Source organism: Chelonoidis abingdonii, chromosome 15 (genome assembly GCF_003597395.2).
Source record: "Chelonoidis abingdonii isolate Lonesome George chromosome 15, CheloAbing_2.0, whole genome shotgun sequence".
NCBI lineage: Eukaryota > Metazoa > Chordata > Testudines > Testudinidae > Chelonoidis > Chelonoidis abingdonii.
In genome coordinates this window covers 21,887,748-21,906,698 of record NC_133783.1, presented here as the reverse complement: position 1 = coordinate 21,906,698, position 18,951 = coordinate 21,887,748, and the positions used below count along the sequence as shown (strand labels likewise).

Genomic DNA, 18,951 nt, shown 5'->3' with positions numbered 1-18,951 from the left:
TTTCTACACAGTACTTTGCTCGGACAATTAAAATAGTGGTTGTTTTCACTCTCTGATTCTCATGCAGTAGCCCAGTGCTGCACCGTTTGGGTTGCAAACGCTGCTGGAAAATGTTGGCATCCAACCAAAAACTATTTTCCTTCAAATATTTTCAAAAATAAATCCATGAAAACATTTCTAGTTACAAGATGGATAAAATCAATAATGTAAGGGGTTTTTTTTGTTTGTTTTAAATTGGATTTTTTACTTAAATACATTTTTGTTTTGGAAAAAAATGTTTAAAATTAAATTTATTATTGCAACCTATGTTAACCTAAAATTACTATAGTTATTAAAATAATTTAAATTATAAAAAGCTACATCAATGAGCCCTCCTCAAGTTGTAATGAGTTAAAAAGGAGTGGTGCATTTTTAAGTGTATACAGAATCAGGAGGAAAACATATTTAACTTTTGAGGTTAACTTAAGCTTTATGACTATATCACAATGTTGTGTACTTCATTAAGTATCTGTATTATGTTCAGTCTTTACAATGGAGTGAATGCTGGTATTTACATATTTCTAAATGTAAATACTTTCAGCTTGTTATGTAGAAAAGTTTTTTGCCTTAATTGTGGTTTAGTTTTAGTTAGCAGGTGCAGAAAATTTGTTCTTCATTTGTACAAGCTCATTCAAAATTGAGAAACGGACTGGGAGGTGAAAAAGCAGGAAAGCTTGTATTTTGTCTTCCAATCTGTGAGGAGAAAAACAGGTTGGGAGAAGATGAGATCTAGTAATTGTGAAAACTTAAAGGATGTGGAGTGACCCAAGAACCTCTTAATGCTAGCTGGTAAGGGGGTGCAGAGAGGTTATAGGGGTCTTGTGAATCTGATCTATACGTTCCAGTTCACCAAAGTGTGTCATGTGAGGACTCAAATGAAAGCCAGTGTCAGATTTGTTATCAATATTGTGACATGTATACACAGATATTGTGTAAGGACTTTTGTATATACAGTATGTCTAAGGCCTGGTCACCAGAAAAGGTGAAAAGTAGGTTTCTCTTGAAGCAAGATATGCTTCTTTCAGTGATAGTTCTTTTTTGTATTCCGCATGTGGGTACACATGTGCACAATGTGCCTGAATCTGGAGTTTTTAAGCAGGCAGTGTCCATTGGTCCACTCGTATGCAGTTGTTTCTGGAATTGGTGTATCAGAAACCATATAACCCTCTTCACAGTATACCCACCAGGTGTGCAGAACTCCCCAGCAGCCAGTCTCTGCAGATGTTTTCCCACAGATCATGAATGGAAGTTCCGTGATTCTGTTCTGAATGAGATGTTCACCCAGTGGGGAACACGGTCTTGGGATCTCTTTGACTTGCAGGAGAGCAAGAAACTGTCGCTGTACTGCTCTAGGGCAGCTCTGGCCGTGGCTTGAAGGACAACACCCTGCTGCTACCCTGGATGGATGACCTCATATATACCTTCCCACCCATTTCACTAATACCACAAATCCTGTGAAAAATCTGTTATGACATGGCTTGAGTTAATGATCCCTTTGTCTAATAAATCAGTTAGTTTTAAATGAAACGTGTTTAGATAGAATTTTTTTCTTGTGTATTCTGGATCATTGAAGGTAGATTTATTTAGCTAATAAAAATTGCAAAATGCTTGTTTTGTACATTTGTAATTGAATTCCAGTTTTCCAAATGCAACTTGAAGCAAATCCTGAGTTAAAAAATTATCATCTGGTAAATTCACCATTTTCTAGCATAAGAATGTAAACATTAAGAATGAGTAAATGTATGATAATGTATATGTAAATATAGTATAGTCTCCTTCTTAGTTAAAAAAAAAAATACCAAATGTAATGTAAAGGCTATATTTGGTTCCAAATCAGCATGTTTTAACAGTGATGCTAACCAATGAGAATGTTTGGTGTTTTATCTATTTTTCTAAAAAAAAAAGAAATAAAATTGTGCCTTGTATCTTGACTGATTATTGAGTGTTATTCAAATAATAACTTAAAATACCTTTAAAATCTGAATTTGCATATTAACAAACTGATTTATGAAGACAATAAGACTAATTGACGTGCAGCTGTATCCTGACTAATTTTTTTTTCTTTTCAGAACACCGTTGGGCCGTGCCCGGGCGTGGTTACGATTGGCATTAATGCAAAAAAAAATGGCTGATTATCTACGCTGTTTAATCATTCAAAGAGATCTCCTCAGGTAAATGATTTTGTTGAAATTTTATCTTTTTAAGTTTAAAAAAAAATTTGTTTAGGAAATCAAGTCTAGTGTTATATTTGGCACTTTACTATCTCATAAAATTTAATTACATTATAACTTCTTGTTTGTGATACTGCAGTTGAAATATATATGAACTTCCATTATAAGCTCCAGGCAAGATTCAGGCTATAAGGGTCTTCCCTACATGGGAAAAAAAATTGGTTATCCTTAGGGCTGTCAATTAATTGCAGTTAACTTAGCGATTAACTCAAAAATATTAATCACACTTATAAGAATAGAATACCAATTGAAATTTATTAAATATTTTTGGACTTTTTTTCTACATTTTCAATATTAATTTCAATTACAACAGAATGCAAAGTGCGTACTTTATATTATTATTTTTGATTACAAATATATGCACTATAAAAATGATAAAAGAAATAGTATTTTTCAGTTCACCTCATACAAGTACTATAGTGCAATCTCTATTGTAAAAGTGTAACTTACAAATGCAGATTTGTTTTGTTTACATAACTCCACTCAAAAACAAAACAGTGTAAAACTTTAAAGCCTACAAGTCCACTCAGTCTACTTCTTATTCTGCCAATCGCTAAGACAAACAAGTTTGTTTTCATTGACGGGAAATACTGCTGTCTGCTTCTTATTTATAGTGTCACCTGAAAGTGAGGACAGGCGTTCGCATGGCACTTTTGTAGCCACAGTGGCAAGTTTATTTACATGCCAGATATGCTAAACATTCGTATGCCCCTTCCATACTTCGGCCACCGTTCCAGAGGACATGCTTCCATGCTGATGATGCTTGTTAAAAAAAAATGCATCAATTAAATTTGTGACTGTACTCTCGGGGGGAGAATTGTATGCTCCTGTTCTGTTTTACCTGCATTCTGCATATATTTCTTGTTATAGCGGTCTCGGATGATGACACAGCACATGTTCGTTTTAAGAACACTGTGACAAGCCGATTTGACACAATGCAAAGAAGGTACCAATGTGAGATTTCTAAAAATAGCTACAGCACTCCACCTAACGTTTAAGAATCTGACGTGCCGTTCAAAATCTGAGACGGACGAGGTGTGGCACATGCTTTTAGAAGTCTTAAGAGAGCAACACTCCGATGCGGAAACTACAGAACCCAAACCACCAGAAAGGAAAATCAAGTTTCTGCTGGTGGCATCTGACTCTGGTGATGAAAATGAACATGCATCAGTCCACACTGCTTTGAAGCATGATCAAGCAGAACCCATTATCAGTATGGAAGCATGTCCTCTCAAATGGTGGTTGAAGCATGAAGAGACATATGAATCTTTAGTGCATCTGGCACATAAATATCTTGCAATGCCAGCCACAACAGTGCCATGCGAACACCTATTCTCACTTTCAGGTGACATTGTAAATGAGAAGCAAGCAGCATTATCTCCTGGAAATTGTAACCCACCTTGTTTGAGTGATTGGCTGACCAATAAATAGGACTGAGTGGACTTGTAGGCTCTAAACCAGGGGTCGGCAACCTCTCAGAAGTAGTGTGCCGAGTCTTCATTTATTCACTCTAATTTAAGGTTTCGTGTGCCAGTAATACACTTTAAAGTTTTCAGAAGATCTCTTTCTATAAGTCTATAATATATTAACTAAACTATTGTTGTATGTAAAATAAATAAGGTTTTAAAAATGTTTAAGAAAATTCATTTAAAACTAAATGAAAATGCAGAGCCCCCTGCGCTGGTAGCCAGGACCCAGGCAGTGTGAGTACCACTGAAAATCAGCTTGCATGCTGCCTTCGGCACGCGTGCCATAGGTTGCCTACCCCTCCTCTAAACTAAATTTTACATTGTTTTATATATTACATTGTTTTATCAGGGTTTTTTTGTACATAATTCTATATCTGTAAGTTCAGCTTTCATGACAAAGATTGCACTACAGTACTTGTATGAGGTGAATTGAAAAATACAGTGTTTTTGTTTTTACAGTGCAAATATTTGTAATAAAAATAAATATAAAGTGAGCCCTGTACACTTTGTATTCTGTTTTGTAATTGAAATTAATATATTTGAAAATGTTATAAACATCCAAAAATATTTAAAATAAATGATATTCTATTGTTGTTTGACTGCGCAATTAATCACAATTAATTTTTTTAATAGCTTCACAGCCCTAGTTCTCCTGCATGAGAGTTGTATAAGCTACAAAAAGTCTTAAGACTTCTCATGTTGCTTTCATTACCTGAAAACTGAATAAATGACAAATACCTAGTGGCACAGATCCACATGATTGGTGCTATGGCCGCAGGTTTGGAATGGTCACTTGGAAGGGTCCCTTCAGTGTGCCAGACCTGCTAGAGGTCTCACCCTTCCTCCTAGTAAGCCATGTGGCTTAACTGCCTCCTTAGACTGGAGCTCTGGGCCTTCAGCACTCTTGCTTCACACTGTGAGCTCTGTTCAGCAAGTCGAACAGACTTCTCATGGAGATTCATACACTCCTCAGGGATTAATGCGTCTCATCGAGCATTTGCAGTGACACTCACACACTGATATCAAAGCAGTAGGTTTTATTTGTTTATTGGAACACTGCATAGGAAGTCTTTAGGGTAGTATGGAGAACTGAAGGTTAAAGCATAGTCCATTCTGGTTACCCCAGAGTCCACTGGTTCAAGCTGTAGAGAACTCACTGGTTCAAGCTCTGTCTCTCTGTCTGACCACCTTTGTCAGACTCTAGGTGAGTAGCCAGCTGTTATCCCACACCTCAACCTCTCCAATACTTTGATCTAGAATTTGGGATTGTTGTTCAGCTTCCCTAAGGAGAGATGGGGAAATCTTTATCCCTCTGGGTGATTGGTTGCTAAATGTCAATGTCCTGGCAATTGGATTTGCCATTCTCTTCTCAGATGCTTCACTGCTATGGAGACTAAAGCCCAGATAGCTAGGTGACATCCACACCTATGTGTCTCAGCCTGTCCTGAAAGCAAACAGTCCCTTTCCACCCACTGGGTAACAATGCATCATATAGGGGAAACTGAGGCACAAACAGGACTCATGAAAATATTACAAAAAATTTCCATTATGTCACACCTAGTCCTTATCAGACAGTTTGCTTACAAGTACCTTAAATAAATAAATTTTAAAATATAAAAAATAATTGAGCGCACACACTCAATAAGAAAACCAAAACTTTATGAAAAAGTTTACCAGTGGAGTTGCTTTGAATTGATACTTTTTATAAACTAGTAGTTACTGGCCTATCCTGCCATGTAGTTCTGGAATTGAATTGTAACAGTTACCAGAAATAGCTTTTCTTAAGAAAAATCTTCTAGAAAATTTTATCCTATATATTTTAAGGGGCTTAATCTTGAAGTGGGCAGTGCATCTCAGTAACTCAGGAATTTGCAATATACCTCTGCTCTAAATATTAAGCCCCTGATCTTAAAAACATATGTGTAAACTTCATGTGTGTGTGTAGTCTTACTGAAATCATGAGACTAGTTGTGCATTAAGTTACACTAGATCTATTGTAACGAAATATCTGTGATTTGACTCTTAACTATTGCTTTCAGTTTGTGTTCGTCATGGTCTGTCAGGCTTTTCTATTGAGAACACTGTATTTCTGTTGCATACTCCCAAAACTTTGTTTTTAACAAAAATAAATTCAAAGTAGGAAGAGGAGGTGAGATTTTGACACAGTGTCTGTTGGGCGTGTAACTTCGTTAGTGGAGCATACATTTCTTTTAACGACTGCTGCAGCTTTAGGAAACGCTTCCTGCCCTTTTCCTCCTCCCACCAGGCTCTTGTCTGATTTCTTACTCCTTCGATTTCAAGCCCCGATTCTCTTAAAAATTTAAATACACTATGTGTGAAATATCCCCAGAACATTTCACAAATATGGCAAGATTTCCTTTAGCATTTTTACAAAACATGTGGCATTATTTCCCTTAATTATCACTTGTCCTGCATGTTCTAGTGTCCCTGCTTTTCTCTTAGTTAAACATTAGTGATGAAGTCACAGTGTGTACAAATCTGATTAATCTTTAAGAACATCAGAGTAAGGCTAAAATTACAGGAACAAATGAGATTTACACTCCATTTAGCAGTAACTTAATAAATCTCAATATGTTAAAATGTTGCAGGAAATAAATAATTATTGTGATACAAGACGTTTTATTACTTTACAGCGAATTTTATGAATATCATGCACTGATGATGGAGGAAGAAGGAGCAGTTATTGTTGGGCTCTTGGTTGGGTTAAATGTGATAGATGCTAACCTGTGTGTAAAGGGAGAAGACTTGGATTCACAAGTAAGTGAATTATAAACTTCTTTAACTACCTAGTCTTTTTAAAGGAACTTTTACAGAAAGTGGCCAGTGCTTTCACAGAGGCAGATGCATAGCTGCTTATAAATATGTTCCCATCTGTTCATCCATGACAACGCATTTTCTTTACAAAATTATTTGAACTTAAAGACTTTTAGTGATAATTACTGAATTCCAAATTTCCATAGTTAAGTAGAAATGCCTCTTACTAAATATCAGTTCACTATAGAATCGTAGTGGTAAGTTGTCTACAGTTGTTGTTGTTGTTTACTTCTATTATTGTACTGCCTGCAGTGTGCTAGGCACTTATTAGAAGACCTAGTTTGTGCTTTGAAAATTTAAGATGACAAGCAACATACAACTGCCAATAAAGAAATACATGTATATTTTATACATTTTTTAAAATTACATAAATTCAAGTATCCCCAAATACCTCTCTGCCCAGTCTTGGTTAGTTTGCTAATTTATTATAGGAGACAGGGTAGAAATGAGTCTTGAAGAGTGATTTGAAGGAGAAGATAGTGGCCTTGCAAATGAGTTTGAGGGGCATTCTGTGTGTAAGGGTCGATGTAGGAGAAGCTGACAAATAGGGCATCATTGACAGTGAAGAAGGCTGGAGGTGATGCTTTCAGAGGTAAGATAGGATAAGTAGAGAGTGACAGTTATAAAGGACCTTGGAAAATTAATACAAGAAGCTTGAACTTGGAGTGTAGAGCTCTGCAAATTTGTTGATATCTGCTTTACATCTGCAGACCATTTCTGCAGATAATGGATTGGATGTGGATACAGATTTCGTCTCTGCGCAGGTCTTTATTGATGTGTTGAAAAAGAAATAGGTAGTGGGGAGGGGACTTTATACTCAGAATAATAGGCAAGGGAAGATGATCTCAGCATTTGTTTTTCATATAGACTGGAATAGGGTGGTATGGATGTCAGGCTTGATTAAGGAAGCGGTGAAGTTATGAAAAATGAGGGCATGAACAAGAGTTTTAGCTGCGTGGACAAAACCTGGATTTGGGCACAACGTGTAGGTGGGGGAAAAGAAGAGGGGTAGGGAGGATGGTAGTGGTGTCAACAGTGAAGAAAAATAGAAGGGTGTGGAGACGGTGGAAGATAGAGAATTCAGTTTTGACCAAGTGAAGTTTAAGCTGACAGCAAGACATCTGGGAGCCAGTGTGAGACAAGAGTCTGGATCCTGGGAGACAAATCCAGAATGAAAAGATAGATATGTCAGTCAAGAGTGTAAAGACTGAAACCGTGTGAGAAAGGTGTGTGTGTGTGTGGTGGGGTGCAACAAAGGACAGAGTCCATGGGAAGTGTGAGTAGACAGGAAGAGGGGGGACATGTCAAAAGAAACATTGAAGGAGCAATTAAAAGAGCATGAGGAGAACTAGGAGAGAACAGTATTGTGAATATGAACGCCAAAGGAGGGCAAGATTTCAAGGAATCATTTATTCTCAGTAGTTTAAAAAGTAGCAGAGAGATCAGAGGATGAAGGTGGACTATGGGTTCTGAGATATGGCCATGAATAGGTTGCTAGAGACCTTGGTGAAGTGAAGAGGGCAGAAGTCTTTGTTGGAGGAAATTAAGGATGGAGTCAAGGGAGGGGAACTCAAGGGAACGATTGTAAATTGCCTGTTAAATTATTTTTTCTTCTTTGGATTGTCCTTATTTGTGATGCACTTCAGATTGTGCATGTGCTCCTTGCTCCAGACTAGAGATGTTTCTTCCTTAACAATGTCCATTGGTCTGTGCATGTGCCCGTGCACTCCTTGTGCTTCGCACCAAGGAGATAAATAGGGCAGCCGGACCACTACCATCTTAGTTTCTTCTTACTGTTTGTGCTTTAGAATGGAGCTATGGTATTTGTGCTGGTTTCTTCAGGTTCTCTCAAAATAGTTTAAAAAATTTTTTTATAATTAGTTTTTAGGGGGTTGATTCCCTAACTATATAAAAAACTGTCCCGTAACTTTTCAATCTCCCCCCTGGGTTGGAAGCAATCTCTGTAACTAACACAGACCAAGACATTTCCTCTGTCCCTCTCTCCAAACCTGGTCTTCCTATGGTTGCAGGAGAGTATGACAAGAATCCCCAGATTTAAAAGCTGCATCAAATGCCACAAGCCTTTCCTGGTTACAGATTACCCTGACACCTCTCTGTACTGCCACATCCCTTCCAGGTGCAATATCTGTAGGTCACAACCAATATGTAGGGCCCTTCCAAATTCACGGTCCATTTTGGTCAATTTCACAGTCATAGGATTTAAAAAAGAGTAAATTTCATAAATTCAGCTATTTCAGTCTGAAATTTTACAGCGTTGTAATTGTAGGGATCCTGACTCAAAAAGGAGTTGGGGGGGGTCACAAGGTTATTGTTGGGGGGGTTGGGGATACTGCAACCCTTACTTCTGTGCTGCTGCAGGCGGCGGTGCTGCCTTCAGAAGTGGGTGGCCAGAGAGCAGCAGTTGCTGGCCAGGATCCCAGCTCTGAAGGCAGAGCTGCCACCAGAAGCGGCGCAGCAATAAGGATGGCATGGTATGGTATGGTATTTCCATTCTTACTTTTGTGCTGCTGCCTGCAGAGCTGGGCCCTCAGTCAGCAGTCACCACTCTCCAGCCGCCCAGCTCTGAAGGCAGCAGTGCAGAAAGTAAGGGTGGAATGATATGGTATTGCCACCCTCACTTCTGCGTTATTGCTGGCCAGGCGCTGCCTTCAGAGCTGGGTGCCTGGCCGTCAGCCACCGCTCTCTGGCCATCCAGTTCTGAAGGCAGTGCAAAAGTAAGAGTGGCAATACTGTGACCCCTCCCCCGAATAACCTTGTGCCGCCCCCGCCCCCAACTGCCTTTTGGGTAAGGATCCTAATTTGAGGAACTCTGATCTTCCCCGAAAAATTGGTATAATATAGGATAAAAGCACACCCAAGACCAGATTTCATGTGGGGAGACCAGATTTCACAGTCCGTGATACGTTTTTCATGGCCCTAGATTTGGTAGAGCCCTATCAATAGGACCAGGCAGTCGAGGGAATTCTGACTCTGAAGATTCCTCCTGGAGGAATACATGGAAGTGGGTTCAGCCTCTGTACATTGTCCAGGAGAAGACAGGAGTGGCCCCTCTTCTACAGTGCTGGGTGGTTCCAAGACCTCTGCCCACCTACCAGTTCCAAAAGACTCTGGAGAGCAGAGCCGGGCAGACAGGGAAGGGAGACATAAGTGCTCCCATAAGGATAGGAGGGAAGGTTCTCCATCCAAGCCCTTTAAATGGAGGGAGAAGTCTCTATCCTATACCAAGTCACTGGAAGATTTATTCTCCAATGTTGGGACCATTTGGTACCTGGAAGGACCAGGCTGAGACTTCTTTGAAGAACAAGACCAGAGGCACCCTCCAGTACCAAGACTGGTACTTGAGCACTGAAATCTACCATGTCAGTAGCACCGGATCTGATGCCCCCTGTTTCAGCAACTTGGGTTATGAAAACGACTCTGTCAAGTCTATCTCATTTATCAGCTCTGGATGACCTCTTGGTCATCCCAGAACTGGAGTCAATGCTGCTTTCCAGACTCCTATGCCCAGCACCAAGACTTCAGCCAGTATTAATCTCCCTGCGGTACCCTTCTCTGTCTCCATCCTTGAGTAGAGGTCGAGCCATACTGTTGCCAGAACCGTCAACCAGTAGAGACAATCATTACTGCCTCCTCCTGTACTGAGAGCTCTTCCTTGGGATTTGGGCTCTGAAGCCATGGAGATGAAAGAGGACTGTGCCAGGCACCCATTCCCAGACTGTGCTCCTTAGGTGTTCTTTGAGGGCATTGAGTCCTGACAGAATGGCAGGAATCTCCAGGTATCTCACCACTCCCATTTGAGAGAGTATCCCAGACTGTTCAACATCATTCATAGCTTGGGTCTCAGTAGAGCGGCACGTCATCTTAAAAAGGCTATCCTCAAACTCAACAGGATGCTTTGGCAGACTCCTGCCATGGTTCCACCAGTACTGAAGCAGCTGAAAAGAGATACTTCTTACTTGTGGAAGGAATGGAATACCTATTCTCTCACCCATCTCCAAAATCATTGGTAGTGTTAGCAGTTACTGAGTGTAGCAGACAGACACACTTCAGGTCTATGCCACATGAGAAAGAAGTGAAGAGGCTTGATCTCACTGGGAGAAAGGTGTATTCCTTGGCCTTTCAGGTCTGAAACTGCTGAGCGTTGATGGCCAAGTATGATTTTACCATCTATTGGCAAAGCCAACTAGTTTGCCATAAGTACATTAGAAACCAATTTGAGGCTCTGATTGGTGAGGGAAAACTGATGATGAGATCGGCCCTCCAGCCTTAGATGTGGCAGATGTGGTGGCAAGGTCCATGGTGACTGCTGTGGTATTAATGAGACACTTGTGGCTTTCCTCCTCGGGAGTCCTGAAGGATGTTGAAACTATGGTGGAAGACCACCTGTTTGAGTGATAAAAACTGTTTACTGTGAAAACTGGTGAATCTCTCCACTTGCTGAAAGACTCTTGAGCCACACTTCATTTGCTGAGTGTTTACACATCTGTAATTAATGATTTAGATAATGGCATAAAGAGTACACTTATAAAATTTGCTGATTATACCAAGTTGGGAGAGGTTGCAAGTGCTTTGGAGGATAGGATTAAAATTAGAAATGATATGGACAAACTGGATAAATGGTCTGAAGTAAATAGGATGAAACTGGCTTTGACCAGCCGAGCTGGCTGCAGCCACTTAGCTAAATAAACGAATAAAAAAAGTTTAAAAAGCCTATAACCATAAAGTGTAAAAATAAAAAACAGCAGTGTTGCCTGCCAGAGCCAGCTTGTGGGTGAATATGCCCCCCTTTAGAAGAATTAATTAATTTTAATTTTAATTAAAAGCAGCTATGAGAATTGCTTTAAACAAACAGTCTCACCTGCTGACCCTGGCCTTGTGGGTGCCCAGGAATTCCCCACGCTGAAGCAGTGCCTACTATTAGACCTCAAGGACAAGGCATGGAGGCATTCAGTGGCAGATGCCAGGAAATGATTAAGTGAGCGTGAAGAGCGAAGACAGGACGCGATGCTGAGGCTAATGGGGGAGCAAAAAGACATGATAAAGTGTCCGTTGGAGCTGCAAGAAAGCCAACAGGAGCATAGACTCCTGCTGCATCCATTGTATAATCGCCTCCCTATGTTCTATAGTCTCGTCACCCAGACACCCAAGAACGCAATGACGGGAGGCTCCAGGCACCCAGCCACTGCACTCCAGAGGATGGCCCAAGTAACAGAAGGCTGTCATTCAAACAGTTTGATTTTTAGTGTGACTACAATAAGCAATGTGGCCTTGTCCTTCCCTCCTCTCCTACCCCATCTGGGCTACCTTGTCCGTTATATATATATAAAATTAATAAAGAAAGAATGCATAGTTTCAAAACAATAGTTACTTTATTTCGAGGAGGGAGGTTGGTTGGCTTACAGGGAATTAAAATCAGCAAAGGGGGCAGGTTTACTTCAAGAAGAAACACACACAGCTGTCACACCGAAGCCTGGCCAGTCATGAAACTGGTTTTCAAAGCCTCTCTGATGCACAGCACGCCTTGCTGTGCTCTTCTAATCGCCCTGGTGTCTGGCTGCTCAAAATCGGATGCCAGGCGATTTACCTCAACCTCCCACCCACCATAAACGTCTCCCCTTTACTCTCACTGATATTATGGAGCACACAGCAAGCAGCAGTAACAATGGGAACGTTGGTTGCGCTGAGGTCTGACCTCGTCAGCAAACAGCACCAGCGAGCTTTTAAACATCCAAAGGCACATTCTATCACCATTCTGCACTTGCTCAGCCTGTAGCTGAACTGCTCCTTACTACTGTCCAGGCTTCATGAGAAATCGGAGAAAGGAGTAGGTGCAATCGCACGGTGCTAATGGCTGGGAGAGCTGCCTGAGGCAGCAGCCTCCAGCTCGCATGATATTCCAGGGAATACTGAATTTCCATAAGATGAAACTTAAAGAAGAGAATGACCTGGAGTCTCTGCCTCTCATTCGGTGCTCTAAGAGGAGGATAGCCATGTCTGTCCAGGCACCCTTTATCAACCTCACCGAGGTCTGCCAGCAGCACCCAGGAGACGTACAATGGCTATCAGTCCTACCGCACCATCTGCCGCAAAGGCAAGAAGCTGCTGCTGTGTAGCAATGCAGTACTGCGTCTGCCAGCAGCACCCAGGAGGTGTACGGTGACGGTGAGCTGAGTGGGCTCCATGCTTGCCGTGGTATGGCGTCTGCACGGGTAACCCAGGAAAAAAGGCGTGAAACGATTGTCTGCCATTGCTTTCATGGAGGGAGGGAGGGGGGCCTGACCACATGTACCCAAAACCACCTGTGACAATGTTTTTACCCCATCAGGCATCGGGTACTTAACCCAGAATTCCAATGGGCAGTGGAGACTGCGGGAACTGTGGGATAACTACCCACAGTGGCACCGCTCTGTAAGTCAATGCTAGCCATGGTAGGGAGGACGCCCTCCGCTGACTTAATGTGCTTAGTGTGGACATACACCATCGACTGTATAAAATCGGTTTCTAAAAACCGACTTCTATAAAATCGACCTAATTTCATAGTGTAGACATACCCTATGTGTTTTAATACGGCTACATGTAAATGTATACACCTGAGAACAGAGAATGTAGGCTATATTGATGGGATGGGGGACTCGAACGTGGGAAGCAGTAACCCTGAAAAAGGTTTGAGAGTGATGGTGACTAATCAGTTGAACATGAGCTCCCAGTGTTATGCTGTGGCCGGAAGAGCTAATGTGATTGTGGGATGCAAAAATAGGGGAATCTCAAGTAGGAATAGAGATGTTGTTATTTTACCTCTGAATCTGGAACTGGTGCAACCACTGCTGGATATTGTGTCCAGTTATGGTGCCCACAATTCAAGAAGGATGTTAATACATTGGAGAGGGTTCAGAGAACAGTCACAAGAATGATTAAAGGATTAGAAAAATGTGTCTTACAGTGACAGACTCAAGGAGCTCCATCTGTTTAGCTTGACAAAGAGAGGGTTGACTTGCTTATAGTCTGTAAATATCTGCATGCAGACAAAATATTTAATAAGGAGCACTTCAGTCTAGCAGAACAAGGTATAATACAGTCCAGTGGCTGGAATTTGAAGCTAAATGAATTTGAGTGGGAAATAAGGCATACATTTTTAGCAGTGAGAGTAATTAACCACTGGAACAATTTACCAAGGGTTGTGGTGGATTCTCCATCACTGACAATTTTTAAATTAAGATTTCTAAAAGATCTGCGGTAGGAATTATTTTGGGGAAGTTCTATGGCCTGTGCTAGACAGACGGTCAGACTGGATGATCACAATGGTCCCATCTGACCTTAGAATCTATGAATAATACGAGGAGAAGACTTACCACCCCAACCCAGTCACACTTCTCTGAGGGCATGGATTTGGATGGATGTCGGAAATAGAAAAGGCCTACTCAGCTTGCGTCCAGACCATCCTGAGCAGAAGTAGAAAGGACTTTACCAGGAACTGTTATTGTAGCCTGATTCTTTAAATTATTAAATTAATAATTGCATTGGTTGCCAATTGATACTAATTTAATGAGCTGGGGGGTAAAAGGGTTTTATCCCAGAATCAGAAACAATAGAATTAAAACTAAAAAGTTCAATATCTTCTGGGGAACTCCAGAATATATGGCAAAGGCACACTGAAGGCAAAATAAAGCCTTAGCCACTCTTATTAACGCAATCAGTCAAGACAAGAAAGCTCCAAACCACATAAACAAATAGCAATATTATAGCATTAGGGATATCTTTGGTATCATGCCTTGCATATGCTCATATACGTACCCTTTCTTGGGGATCTGGCGGTTAGAGACAAAGGACCAGCTCTGTCCCTGGCATGCCAAATTAGTCTGATGGTCCAGAGCCCTAATGCCCAAAGGTCAGTGATACATAATAACGATGAAGAGCGAAGAGTAAATGATGGAAAGCTAGCACCCGTTACATGGTGGCTTTGCCTATTATGGGGCCTGGGGTCTATCATGAATATTTATTTAGATACCCAGCCTCCCATATCCATATCTAACTTCCTCACCCTAATAACATTGTGATGCCTTTATCCTATAGGTTAGCATAATAATGCCTTTTGACTCACTACCATATATGTCAACTATTGCTAAAGCAAGTTTTGATTAAACATCTGCCAACAATTTTATCCTAAATAACCAAGCCTAATATCAGTTCTGTATTCCTGTGGATGCCTGGTATCATTATGTACCAACTCTCCTTGTAAGCAAGTTATTCCCAGTTCCCCAAAATCTAGGCCATATTATCTATGCTAAGGGTTGTAGGCCTGCTTCACTTATGCTAACCTGTTTAAGCCAATGTCTTACAGTGTACAAGCCCGTAGGTTCCTTGCATTGCTGCTAAATAAAAGGCTACACTAGCTCTATTGGCTATGTTACGAAGCAAGTGGAAACGATTTATATTTTGGTGTGACCAGTGAGGAATTTCCTCTTCATGAGCACAGATTCTGGACGTGTAATCCACGGGGCTATCTATTAGTTTCTTTGGGTTACCTTGGCAGCCATCAGTGCATTTAATTCACCAGTCATCAAATATTCTTTTTTCCCCCTCACTTAGTCTCTTCCCACTTCTCGAAGGGTATGACTAGACCATTCCCTTTAGTGGCTAATCTGGTACCAGCCTGGGACATGAACTTTGTTTTATCAACCTCACTAAATCACAGTTGAAGCCTCTAGCATCTTGCTGTCTGATCATATCTCTATGAAGGTAATGTTTTTGTTTACTATCACATTGGCCGGAAGAGTTGGAGTTAGGGGTGCTCATGGCAGGACCGCTCAGTCAGTTTTCTTAAGAATACGGTGTTCATGACACTGCATCCAAAGCTTCCATTTACTGGTAATCTAGCCTAAGCCTCCTTCTAACAGAGAAGTGGCATGGCACTCACTGGATGTGCGTAGGACTCTTGCCTTCTACCTGCAAAGGACAAAATCATTTTGAGAGTCTCCTAGGTACTCTATATCATTTGTGGAATGAAGGAAAGGAGAAGGGACCATTTCCTCCCAGAGGCTGTCAAAATGGATCTTGGGATTCATCCTACTCTACTATGAGATGAACAATAAGCCCCCTGAAGGCAGTGTGAGAGCACATTCAGTGAGAGCTGAAGCAACATTGGTAGCTTTCCTGAGAGAGAGATCCCTCTTACACCCATCTGGAGAGAAGCAACTTTGAGCTCTGTATGCTCTTTTGCTAGACATTAGCTGCTGATGCAAGCAGCCACCTCTGATGTTTCTTTTGGGCAGGGTAGTTCTATAGTTTGTTGTATTATAGGACTTCAGGCATTGCTTGTGAATCACCTGAGGTGCACTGCACAGGGACAGAAGAATGGGTTACCTTGTAGTAACTTGAGTTCTTTGAGATGTGTTACGCCTTTATATAGTGCACCACCTGCCCTCCTTCCCTGCTACCTGGTCACTTACTGGGAACTAGTAATAGAGAAGGAATTAAGATGACTGTGGTCTGGCAGTCCCCTTTATTCCCTTGGTGCAGAGCATGAGGAGAGCGAGGGCACATGCACAGACCAGATGGACACTGCTAGGGAGAAGTCTGTGGTCCTGGATGTGTGGAGCGCACGCTCAACCTGATGTATGCTACACATAGGGACAACACATCTTGAAGAACTCTAGTTTTTCTACAAGATGAATAACCCATCCTTTTGAGGTGAAGGGAAGAAGAGAGATGAAGCAGTAGTTAGGCGAGTGGGGCAAAAGTAGTATGTTTTGCGAGGATGGTGAAGATCAGATCATGTGTGCATAGTGCTGGAAACAGGCAGTTAGGGAAGACATGAGAGTGAAGGTAAGGGAGGGCAATAGTCAGGATGGGATAGGATCCAATAGGACAGGTTTGAAGAGTTATAGACCGAAACTTTGACATTTGTGACAGTATTGGAGGAGGAAATGTTGTGTAAAGAGGTGGGGAAAGAGTGGAAGGGAAACCGTACATCTTATATGTTTTCTCTTTGAAAAAATTGACAGAATCTTTGCTGATTGAGAGCAGGATACGAAGGGGTCTTAAAGAAAGGCTAAGGTTGTGTATAAGTGGTTGGAATTGTGGTTATGGGAGTCAATGATTTTGGAAAGTCATGCAGTTTGGCAAGAAATACTGTGGAACTGAAGAAGGTGAGAACAAAAGTGTAGAGGAGGAAGTGTTAAAAATCATTTACTTAGAATGAGCAGGATTACCATATGTTTAACAGAGTTCCAATAATGAGATATAAATGTTTTTTCCCTATTACTCCTTGGATGAACCCACTCAAATATAATAAATATAATAAATATGTTCCTCCAAGAACCAAAAAGGATTCATTGGATGTTTTCATTGTGCTCCCAAGGTTATATGATTCTAAACTAATTGTATATATTGAAACAGAAAATTTAAGACTTTTGTTTCTTAATTTCTTAAAATAAAGATCAGCTGAAAAGATGTTAGCATTCATGTTTGCATACTCCAAGAAAATGTGTCAAGGCTGGATGACTCTTAGAGAAGTTGAACTAACTGAGGTTTTGCTAGTTAAATACATATAAAGGCATGAATAACACAGTTTATTCCAACATTATTCATTCTAGGTTGGTGTGATTGATTTCTCTATGTATTTAAAGAATGAAGACGATATTGGGAGTAAAGAAAGGTATGTTCTGTCAAAACACCTTGGATTTTGCATATGAAGTTAAATGATTTGTTGAAATTTTTAATATTTAGCATATTTATTTTATTTGTTTAGCTTTCTAAAATGCACTAAGTAATTTTGTGCATAACAGTTTTGTCTCTAATCCACGGGACCATGTTCCTTCAACCAATTAGTTGATTTTAAAATGGGCTATTTTCTTTAAGTTTACACTTGCTCACAAATTTTAAATATAAATTTACATTTATTTGCAATAATGCAGTATCAGGTTTTGTCACATGGTACTTATTACTGCACGATATGCTGGTAGAGATGGTGGTTTTTGGCAATAAAATCAAACCACGTCCATGTATTTTCATAGAATTTTTAATATATGTATTTTCATATGCTTATAGAAGATACATCTATGTTTTTGAATGTATAGACAGATGTGCTTGCTAAAAATTAGTTGCCTTCTCTCCTTAGAAATGTCCAGATTGCTGCAATTTTGGACCAAAAGAATTACGTAGAGGAACTGAACAGACAACTAAAGTATGTATTTATTGGGGTATGTGTGTCAGTCCAGACTTCCTCCAGGTTAAAACACATCTTTTCCCCTCTGCTTGTGTATCATAACGTTGGCAGGAGAAAAGTTCAGGGGAAAAGATTAAAGATCCTTCCTACTTAGTCTGAGGATGGAGAAGAATTGCCAGACATATATTCTCTCCTGAGGAGACTGGAGGAGAGGAGTCAAATGTCAGTTTGTTGATTCGATGGCTAGACCCTTTTCCTTTTGATCTGGAGACCAGGAAAAAAAACAGGGCAGAACTGAAAGTTATTGAACTACATTGTGTTTACAAGACTCCACAGGAACAGGTGACTGTGCCTCTCCAGAAAATCTTTGCCCGTACAGCATGTGATACGTGACCACATCAACATTCCACTCTAGCAATGTGAGAAAATTATGATTGCTCAAGGATTCCATAAACTATTTCTCATGCCAACCTCCATGGCACTTTGGTGGTTGTTATAATGTTGAGGACCAAGTCTGAATAGAAGAGGAACAAAAATGATTGAAGGTCTAGAAAATATGACCTATGAGGGAAGATTGAAAAAATTGGGTTTGTTGAGTCTGGAAAAGAGAAGAGTGAGAGGGGACATGTTAAGAGTTCTGAAGTACATAAAAGGTTGTTACAAGGAGGAGAGAGAAAAATTGTTCTTCTTAACCTCTGAGGATAGGACAAGAAGCAATGGGCTTAAATTGCAGCTAGGGAGGTTTAGGTTGGACATTAGGAAAAACTTCTTAACTGTCAGGGTGGTTAAGCACGGGAATACATTGCCTAGGGAGGTTGCGGAATCTCTGTCATCGGAGACTTTTAAGAGCAGGTTAGACAAACACCTGTCAGGGATAGTCTAAATAATACTTAGTCCTGCCATGAGTGCAAAGGTCTGGACTAGATGACCTATTGAGGTCCCTTCCACTCCTGTGATTCTGTGAATGGTTTGGTGGACCCTGACCATATCAGTAAACACTGGAGATGTAGAAAGAGAGTTTTCTGGAAAGAAGAGTTTCCCAATAAGTAGCCAGTGTAAGTGGAACTTAGTACAGAGGTGATAGCTTTTTCTAATGCACATAAAATTGGTATTTGGATAGATCATGATTTGAAGACCTGTGAATATGCTGCCTCTTCTTAGGAAAAGTAGATGGAATTTAATTAGCGAATGA

At 40.6% G+C, this 18,951-nt stretch overlaps 1 protein-coding gene across 1 annotated transcript in view; it reads left to right on the top strand.

Annotated features, from left to right (window-relative positions):
* RUFY2 (RUN and FYVE domain containing 2) overlaps positions 1–18,951 on the top strand; it is a 60,294-nt gene that overhangs the window by 9,218 nt on the left and 32,125 nt on the right. The window contains exons 4-7 of the mRNA XM_032795250.2: positions 2,109–2,210; positions 6,394–6,517; positions 17,188–17,249; positions 17,712–17,777. Of these exons, the coding sequence (XP_032651141.1) occupies positions 2,109–2,210; positions 6,394–6,517; positions 17,188–17,249; positions 17,712–17,777 (354 nt within the window). The remainder of the gene's footprint in view (positions 1–2,108; positions 2,211–6,393; positions 6,518–17,187; positions 17,250–17,711; positions 17,778–18,951) is intronic.